The sequence below is a fragment of the Molothrus aeneus genome, chromosome 1 (assembly GCF_037042795.1).
Source record: "Molothrus aeneus isolate 106 chromosome 1, BPBGC_Maene_1.0, whole genome shotgun sequence".
Lineage (NCBI taxonomy): Eukaryota > Metazoa > Chordata > Aves > Passeriformes > Icteridae > Molothrus > Molothrus aeneus.
In genome coordinates this window covers 22,544,666-22,555,087 of record NC_089646.1, presented here as the reverse complement: position 1 = coordinate 22,555,087, position 10,422 = coordinate 22,544,666, and the positions used below count along the sequence as shown (strand labels likewise).

General features: G+C 36.8%; 1 protein-coding gene across 1 annotated transcript in view; it reads right to left on the bottom strand.

The window, feature by feature from the left end:
• Nucleotides 1-1,458: 1,458 nt before the first annotated feature.
• The window catches only part of ZNF804B (zinc finger protein 804B), a 226,222-nt gene continuing 217,258 nt past the window's right edge, over nucleotides 1,459-10,422 (bottom strand). Inside the window, exon 4 of the mRNA XM_066553065.1 lies at nucleotides 1,459-9,043. Within this exon, the coding sequence (XP_066409162.1) occupies nucleotides 5,374-9,043 (3,670 nt within the window). The 3' untranslated portion in view covers nucleotides 1,459-5,373. The remainder of the gene's footprint in view (nucleotides 9,044-10,422) is intronic.

Here is a 10,422-nt window from a genome sequence, read left to right as displayed (position 1 = left end):
TCTATAATTTCTGTAATTGGAAGTTTTGCATCTTCTGTGTTTTCTGTTAAAGAAAATAATGTGTTCATTGAAGAATAATAAAAATTATGTTAACATAACCACATACTCTATAGACAAGCAACATGTGGACTTACAGCTCATCCTGGTGGTCCTGAATGAGAGTTTTTCATAACCTGAAATATTAATGAGTTAATTCCCCTTAGCCCTGGGGCAGAGAAATATTCAAGCACATCACAACAGTATGCCCCAAACTCAGCATGGCAGCAGTGCAGTTCACTGACTTGCAGATTCCTGTTATTCCCACACACATTGTGCCTGCTGTCTAGAAAGATAAAGGTAATTAGCTGCACTCATGGTGATTCTTTATATTTCTGTATAAAATACATATGAAGATACTTAGTTTGCATAATAAGATAATACACTTCCCACCAGAGTGTAGGAAGGATTTTGCTGGCATTATAGTTAGCTTTATCAGGAATAGTAAGGTGTGGACATCTTCATTTATTCACATATTATATCCCAGTCAAAGCAAGGTGGGTAATTTGTTTTTCTTTTTGGTTTTGGTTTTGGTTTTGGTTTTGGTTTTGGTTTTGGTTTTGTTTTTTCCCCTGCTTATACCAAGTTTTGCTCAGCAACAAACAGGTGGGATCTGATCTCAATTGGAAGCCTATTTGAGTTAACAGTAATGTCATAGATATTAATTTGCAGGGGATTTCCTTCAGACATACAAACTCTTTATATGTCCAATTATGAATTTTGTTTTTATTATGAAATATCTAGAAGGAAAGCCACAATTGAATGGAATTAGATACACTGTGTCAATTATGTCTCCGTGGATTTGCATTGGTTTCAAGACTTTATAGAATGCCCGAGTCATGACATGTCACTGCAAGGTAGATTAGTTTGGTCCCAGAGATTGGCCAAGGTATTTCCAGCTATGCAGATAGGCTGGACAGAATATAACCTCTGTCACATCTCACCTCAAAAGATAGAGTTTCATCTACTACAGACATGCAGACACTTGGTTTTTACCTTCCTTCAGTCTTTGTGCTCACCTGGAGATGGGACACATATGAAACTATACACTGAGGGGTATAAGTAGCCTTGCAAATAGTCCAGCAGTTCTGGGAGCCCTGAAGCTGAGTACCTGCACAATCAAAAGCCTTGTGTCAGAAAACAAGTTAAATGAAAGTTAGATGGAAAAGGATGCAACAAACAAACTGGAAAAATTCAGGGTAATAGGGAAAACATGGGATAAAGTGATACTTATTATAACTGTTTGAAGATTTAAAGAATGATTGAAGAGTGAATAAATGACACATTTGTATGCGATATAATTATTTGGGGAACCTGACAGATGAGTTGTATGTCTAATTATAAATAAACTGATCAGTGCATAAAAATACTCAGGAGGATACTTATTTATTAAAAGTCCTTGGAAAAAACACATAGATAGAATAATTTTTGTAAGGAATATTTATTTTCAGTTCCATTTAAACAACCCACTTTTGTAACACATACTAAAATCTTTAGGAAACATTCTATGAAATTTCAGGATTATAACCACAGTAATGAATTAAACGTATTTCAGTTCTGGAAATTAAAATACAGAATATGTTTGCATCATTCTGCATTTTACTAGGTTGCTGCCTTTTGGTATGCTTTACATTAAAAATACATGACTGACACTCTTCATACCAGTAAGCCTTTTTATTGAAAAAAAATATTATTGCATTAAACTACATTCCCAGGGATTCCTTGAATAAGCTAAAACAAAAGTCTCATTGCATGTACAATAGTGCAATTCACTTAGCTACTGTATAATATAAAACACTTTATACAGAGAATACAAAACAAAATTACTAGTTTACATATTATACTAGCCAGAGTATTATCCAGTTTTAAATATAAACTTGACACTTTTAAAATCAATCTGATCAAATGGCATTTTTATGCAAAACTGCACAACAAATATACATGTTGAATGCATTCCAGAAATGCATCAGATAAAAAAAAAAATCCCAAAACAACAACAAAAAAGTTTATCATGGTGTGACTTAGGAAACTTTTTTAATTGGAATTTTAAGGTGTGGGTGACCTCTTTCCTTAGATTATGTATCAAGAATATACAATCAAGCTAAAATAGATTATTAACTTGGTGTGTATATATCACTGCCATAAGGATACTATAACTCTTTTAAAAATATCTTTAAATAAAATCAAAATTGTAGCATGGCTCCATACATCAGGCTCAATAATGCTTTTAATAATTATAATTATATATATTTAAAGTACATTACTGATGAAAAAATATGGCAGCAATTAGGAAAAAAGATATAATTTCAGCTGTGCCAATAGCTTTATTATGTTTCTCCAAGAAAATCCCTTCTGTGCACTAAGAACCATATTGGACATTGCCTGTGTTTGGTAATCAGTGATTACTGATTTTCTGTTGTGCTCTTTCTGTTCCTAATCTCTCTTTTTCTCCCCATTAATACATCTCAAAATTCTAATTCCCATTATTCCAAGAATTAAAATTAATCTTCACTGTCAATTTATTTGCCCTACCAAGTTGGTATGTACAATGATGCATGGGAATCCTATGATTTCATTTATTCTAGAGTCCCATTGTATGGTGCATACATTAAGGGAAACAAATACTTCTACTTTCTATAAATGATCCATGTAGTAGGATATGGTCAAGTTTGATTTGGTCAGGTTTCTTGCCACAGAAATTTTTATAGTATTAACATTTTTTGGTAGAAGTGGGAACACAAAATATGTGTACACACATTAAAGAGGAGATTAGCCCAACATTTCTTCAGTTCCATATTTTTCTTTTGGTGTTATCTACCTAGGGTACAAATGAACTCTTATACACAATGAGAACAGCTGGGTTTACTTCAACAGAGATGAAACTGGACCCACAGATTTAAAAGCTTGTGGGGCTGGAAATGCCCTACCTTTTATGCTGGAATTAGCCCTGGACTGCAGGTGATGGCCACACAGCTCAGTCAGCCCTCCTGGGGCACAGCCTGACCTGCTACTTTAGATGTCCAATTCAGAATGTTTCTACAGAGTTATGACTAATGTGTCCAAGTGGTCCACTCAGTGAGTGACCTCCATCCAAGCAAGTCATAATTTTCAGAGGTGTTAAGTCAGAGTAAGTGAAATATGTTTGATTCTCAGAAAATAAAGTATTGGAAGTACAGAAAATATATGTAAATTCAGGTCTTATTTTGGGAAAATTTTCAGCCAAAATTGAAAGAAAGAATTGTTAAATTCTGAAAACATGTAGTTCTATATTCTTCCCAAATAAAATTTTTGACTTCCTTAATTCTGAAACAATAATTTCAATTAAAGAATTACTCTGCAATTTAAATGAGAAAAATAAATATAATTTATATGCTACTTACATACAGATAAGTAACACCAAATGGCATGAATCCATTTTGTTAATGAGACTAAAAAATAATTTGGGAATCAAACCAAAATAAGCTTGAGGGTGCTGGTGCTACCAACCTTTTTTGACACCAAAATATTTTGCTTCTGCATAGTCTCCATAATTTTTTTTCTGTTTTTTTTTTTTTAATAGCTAAACCATCAAATATTTAAAGCTACTTGGAAATACAAAAATAGCAGTCAAAACTTGTAAAGTAACTCAAAAAGCTTGGCATATTACCAGTTTATGCTGAAGAAGCTCCAGAAAGAGAGAAATTAAAATAATTCAATTTTTTTTTGTAACGGATCAATGCATTTTGATTAAAACAAAAAAATTGGTTCTGTTGTATTTTAAAGACACAACTTATTTGCAATTAGAGTTTTCAGCTTCCTCAGGTAGCTGAATATAATGGATTAAAATTCTCCCAAAAGTTTTTCAATGTGTTTTATATTGATTCTGAAAGATTCCTATTTGTGCACTTACTGCAAATGAATTGAAATTATTTCAAATGTTTTTAATCCAAACAAACAGGTACTGTGTGTTGGATGATTCATGGTCCAATTTTATTGGGGAAGCATGCTTGCAGTGTAACCATAATTATGAACTAATTTCATGCTAAATATCCTGTGTTCAGTTGGAAACATGATAAAAAATGTCAAACTATGGCATTCAAAGAGATGCTGTAGCCTTCATCTATTTCCAGATACACAGTTATTACAAACAATTTCAGCCACACATTACTCTTGAAGGTTGGATACATGCATTCAAACCCTGTTGATTCATAATTTCAATTTACTTGTTGAGAGTTTGGGAAGCCATGCGAGAATCCTGACATATTTGTTTAGATTCAACAAACTTTTATATGCTGGGTACTTGAACAAGTTTTTCTCTGAGTCTTAACCTGTAGAGCCAGTTTTTGATCAGAATTTTACTTCTGCATCTTTATGAATATATGCATGATTTTATGGGACCAGCCAATTGTTTCTGTTGTTTGTGAAAGGAATGAAAAATATTGACACATTCTTTGGAAAAGACTCTTCCACACATCAGAACTCTGTTTGGTGGGAACCTTTGGCCAAGTACCTCTGAGGTGCAAAGCCAGCATTGGCAATTCTGGGCTGGTGTGGCTCACCCTGACATGCCCTGTGACACAGTCATGCCCAGGCAGTGCCAAAAACTTGGCTTCTCAGTGAGCCTTCTTGGATGCTTGGCTCAGAGAGAAGAGGCAGCCTGCTTCTGCCAGCACAGAGCTCCCTATGCTCAGGGAATGCTTTGTTATGTACCCATCACCTGACAGCAGTTCCTTCCCACTGTCCAAGCAACATATGCAGGGATGAAATCACTAAAGTATCTTCAAGGTGATCCTCACCTTCTCCTGCTCACTCATCACCCCTCCCTCTGAGCCTCCCCAGTTTACTTTGGCCAGGAGATAGCCCCAGGGTCTGCTGGTCCCAGATACCTTATTTTTAACTCAGTCCAAAATACCTTAACCAAACCAGACACTGTTTCATATACAAACTCAGAAAATCAATCTTTGAGGTGTGTCAAGATTACTCAGCCTTAAATTGTGCTACTTTAGATCCCTCATCAGTGTTGATATTGATCCCATTTTGTCTGGGTGCTGTGGTCCCTTTCCTACTGACTTCCCTTTCTTATAGACTTCACTTCAAGCTATTCTTTAAAACATTCTGTAGAATGACACTGGCCACACATCCTTCTTGTGATAGTATCATGAAAGGCTTTGAAGCAGCTTTTCCTCAGTGATACAAGAATAAAATCAACATTCATATGCTGTCAGCCAGACTGTGGACTTTAAAATCTTTGCTGTTGTGCTCTCAGCAAAACAGTAGATTTCCCCTCAGAGGTGATTTAATGCTGAATGCTTTATTTTATTTTAATTTGGGGTTGGAGCCATGATGAAATCATTTGGGCTAGTTTAAGTAGCTAGAAACACTGAAAACTTCTTTTGCTGTAGGTAAATGTTGGGTCTGGATAGAACAAGAATAGTGATGGGGCTCTTGTCCTTGGAATAAGGGATGAACTAAGTGATTTGGGTGTATAGCAGAAGGTGTGGCTGTGTTCAGGTGTGGTGTAAATAAGGCTGGGATATATGCAGCATGAGGCAGTGCAGGGAAGGTCAGTGGGGAAGGGTGGAGGGGAGTGGCAGACACCAAGTGCAGTGGGTGCCCTGTCAGCAAAGCAGGGTGGGTGGGAATAAGAGCTGGTGCTAAAGGGGAAAGTGATATGGGGGCAAAATGTGCCTGAGAGAGGGGGTGGAGGGGTGCCAGGGAGAGATGGCTGCCGTGGGGGTGCACAGATGCCGAGACAGCAAAGCGCTGCAGCAGCGTGTGGTGGATGGTGGTGACAGTAGCCTGCTGCTGAACAGGGAGGGCAGGAACTGCTGGTGTTGCAGAGAAGGCAGCTGGTCCTGGGGCAGGCAAAACTTTCAGATGTTTTGCCAGAAGTTGTTTCTGCATGTGCTGCCGGGCTTGCAGCTGCAGCAACCTGTATTTGTCTACTTCTTCTGGTGTAAATGTGACAGGCTGCTGTGTTAAAGGAGGGGAGACGGATTTACTGTACACTTCTAGGTCATTTAGTGTATCACCATACTTCTGCATAGCATTGTCACAAAAAGAGTCTGAACTGCCTTCTGCCCGGTTCAAGTCCATGTTTACATCATGTAGTTCTTCTTTGGTCTCTGTTGAATTAGCAACAGAATATCTATTAGAGGGAAAAGCACCAGGGAAATCATTTGGTACTGGATCACAGCTTTGTATAAAGGGCTGCACTTCACTAAAGAAGAGACTGGTTTGTTCCTTTATTGCTGTGTTCCTTTTTATGCTTGGGCTCTGATAGCCTGTTTCAATTTGAATTATGTCTTTAAGAACACAATGATCATAATCAGTTCCAGGTGAAAGAGTAACATTTGTTATCTCTGATGCTTCAGTGTTGTTTTTCTTCACACTGTTTTCCAGCGAACTGATTTCATTATGTCTCATGTCATTTTTACCTTTGCTTAGCACTTTCTCTGGCAAAGGTAACATTGCAATGTCATCTACTGATGATGAAAACTGAAGAGCAAAGTGACTTTGTGAGTGATCCTTTAATTCTATCCCACTACTGATTGAAAATCTCTCTGGATCATGCATTTGTTCCTGGGTTTTCTTAGATTGCACTCTTTCTAAAAGTAACTTGGCTGTCATTGACTTTCTTTTTCCACAGATGTCTTTTGCCAGGTTTTTGGAAGAGCAGGTGGCAAAGTTTTTAGATTGACTATTCACTTTCAGAGAGCTGGAATGTGCAGTTTCAGCTTTTCCTGGTTCGGTATTAGAACCTCTCTCAGAATCCTCTTTTGTTTTGTTGTCACAGTTGTCAGCCTCTTTTGAGACAGATCCTGAACTGCTGCATCTTGATATTCTGCTGCTAGATGATCTTTCACTGCTTCTTGAATCACTAGTGGAACCACTTTTGGATTTGTGGCAGCTCCTACTCCTACTAAGCACTTTGCCAAAATGCTGATGTCTACATCTGCTGTGTTTAGACCTGTCTCTGATTTGTAAAAGTTTATGTCTTGAACATCTCCGATATTTAATTGTGCCACTCTGAATACAGTTTCTAGCTCTGTGACTTCGACTATGACAAAGATAATCCTCGTCTGTATCATCTGAAGTGAAAATACACTTGTGCTTTCTGTGTTTGTGCCTTTTATCTGTCTTGTTTTTTCTTTTACAACAACAAAGCAAATTATTTCTTCTGTGATTATTTGATGTGGGACTCATGTAGCTACTCGTACTGCTAACTGAAGAGTCAGAATAGCTGGAATGTCTGCCAGACGAGGACTTTTGAGGAGATGGGAATCTCCAGCATCTTGTATAGCTTCCACATCCTTCAGTATCTGAATACTTGCTGTTTGAACTGGATTTACAACTAAAGAAACTTCCACTAGAGTCTTTTCCACTGTCACTTATGTCACTGCTGCAGCTGACCACATCTTGAAGGGATCTGGAGTCATTTTGGTTCTCATATTTTTCTTCAGAATCAATTAAATGACATTTTTCAGAGTTAGAGTTTTTAATCCTAGACATAAAAGCAGAAAAGGAAATGCTTTCATTTCTAATGTTCTGAGTTTTTCTTTCACAGCCATGGAAATGATGTTTTAAAGGTCTCCTCAGTGATGTTGTAAAAAGACTTTTTTCTGTCACATAATTTTTTTGTGAGACATCAAGGTAAGCAGGCACTTTGGGTATATTTTCATTCAAATAATCTGCAATGCATTTTTGACCTCTTTCATTCATTTCTTTCCCTATGTCTGACTCAGCTTTTTGCTTGGCCTTCCTTGGATTTAGGGAACCTTTCATCTTCTTTGGTTTCAACAACTGATTATCTTGTTCATTTGACATTTGCTTGTGTTTTATTAAACCTGAGGGTTCATATTCATCTGCAGTCTTATTTTTAGAGAGCTCTTTACAGCTTGCTTTGTTTGTTTCATGCTGTTTACCCTCCCTGTGATTTAAAGAGAGTCTGAAGTCAAAATACAATGGATTACAGCCATATGAAATACAGGGCTCAGTTTTTGTAAACAAAAGTAATTCTGTGGGCCACTGCAGAGCAGTGGTGCCATCTTTGCTCACTACATGGAGGAAGGGCAATGCCTGGGGCTTAACTTCTTTAACCAAGGTCTCCTTTTCAAGTGTTTCCATATTTCCATCTGTGATTTCTGTAATCTCCAAAGATCTTTCTCTTTTTATCACTCCAGGACTGTCATTAATATTGCTTGAACAGGTCAGCTCAGGTTCTGGCTGTCGAGGGAGCCCAGATAACTGGGCATGCAGGTGGGCATTACTGTGCTTGTAGGTGTTCGGCTGTGTACAAAAATTGCTAGCTTGGCATGAAGATGAGATGGGAGTTTCTAAGAATTGCTCAGATTCATTCAGTTTGCTCTCTTGCTCTGTTTCTCTCAGTGAAGCAGAAAAATTCAAATTTGGAAGAGGTATTTTGACTTTAGAAAATGATGGATTAGCTCTGAATTTTTCTTCTGATTCCCTATCACTATTTTTATCATTTTCCTTTAGCATTTTAGGTTTTACACCTACATGACTTGATGCACTGTTATCCAAATCCATTTGGTCTTGTGCAATAGGTGACTCTTTATCCAAACTTGCTTTCAGTTGTTCCTCCAAAAGTGTGACAGAATGACAGCCCTCAATGGTTTGCTTTCTTTTATGGTTGGACTCACTATAATCACTTCCTTCTTCACAGTTCTCACTGAAGACTGATGCTGAGGACTCAAGCTTCAAAGGGACCTTTTTAGAGAATGAAAAAGACACTCCTGCCCTTCGAGAGGTATTGCTGCTGTATGGGAACTTTTGTGAGACGTGGTTTCCAAGTGCATGGTGTCTTTCAGTTGGGGCGTGATGCCTGCTTATTATAAGTTGCTGTTTCTCTAGCATGCTTTTGGAGAAGCCTTGTCCTTCACTTGTAGTGGTTCTTTGAGAACTTGCTGCAAACTTGCTGCCCTTGTACAGGAAAATGCCATCTGGTGATTGCTGCTTTTCCAGGACTAATCGGGGGGCTTTAAGCAATGGTCCACTCCCAGTGATGCTTTAAGGTAAAAAATAAAGAAAAAAGAAAGCTGCATTGAGTAACCAAGTTATGACAGAGCTTGCATTTTACAGTGTCTGTCTGGTGAAGGAGGGTGTCACTCAATTTTTTACAAGGTAAAGCTAAGTTTCAACAAATGTGCAGCTTATCATCAGTTTGGAATTTTGTATGGGCAAGACAGTCTCTACATATAGACAATCAAATGTTTTAATGTCAGCACATGAATTTTCTTTTTCAGTTATGTCCATGTACAAGCAGAACAAATATTGGTTTTACTCCAAATTTATATTTAGGTTAACCTAATCTGTGGTAAGTCTTGCTTTTCTGAAAGGCCTCTGCAGAGGAAATTGTGCTATGTTCAAAAAGAGATGCTTCCACTTGGAGCATCTGCAAAATCAAACTCTAGAAGAGAAAGAGAAATATTCTGCTTGCTATGGGAAGAATGTGTTTAACTTTTTAAAGAGTTGATTCTTATTTTATTCCACAATAAATGACTATGCAAAATATTCAGAGAAATTAATACTAAAACTGTTAGCAAACATTGGGGGTGAAGAAAATCACAGCTTCCCTGGTCTCTCAAATCAACCATGATTTGACTTACTTTGTTACATTTACTGTGTCTTACTTCCATTAATTACATTATTCCTATCTTCAAAATATCTCAGATTTTAAATATTATTTCGTTTTCTTGTAATTAAAGAAAAAAGTTACCTATTCTAGGGCCTTAGCAAAAAAGGCAAACCACTGATTTCTTGAAACAGATAATTAACTGATACTGAAATGACTGTAGCCATTTTCCATTAAAGATGTGATATATATCTGGCCACCATAAACTGTTTTTCTAAGATATATTTTAAACACATGTTTCATTAGACTAATTATCTACATTTGCTATCAGTGTGGTACCACGGTACACTAACAAGAAAAAAAAATAGAACTAGATTAAATTAAAAGTTTGATTAAAAAAATAAACCATTTAAATTAAATGTAAATAAATTAAAACTGTTAGATCTGCATATAAGCTATCTATAATTGGCAGTCATGCTTTATAACTATGCTATAAAAATACATTGATCTTCAACAAAGGGAAAGACATAAAGACTCCCTGGAGTAGGGTCAACCCATAATGTGAGAATATGTGTGCATTTCAGAGAATATATTTGCCTTTGCCAGAAATTCAGCATCAGGAGATACAAATTGACCCCTCTTTGTACATGAAGAACAATTTTCTCTTGGAGAAGGCATAAAGAAACATAAAGAAATCCTTTTCAAATTCTTCTTGGAATAGCAAAATAAAATTTTTCTGTGCCCAAGATTAACAATAATTTTGTTGTCAAATTGAATTAGCTCGTTTTAAGGAACAGTGTTGGAACCTGAGA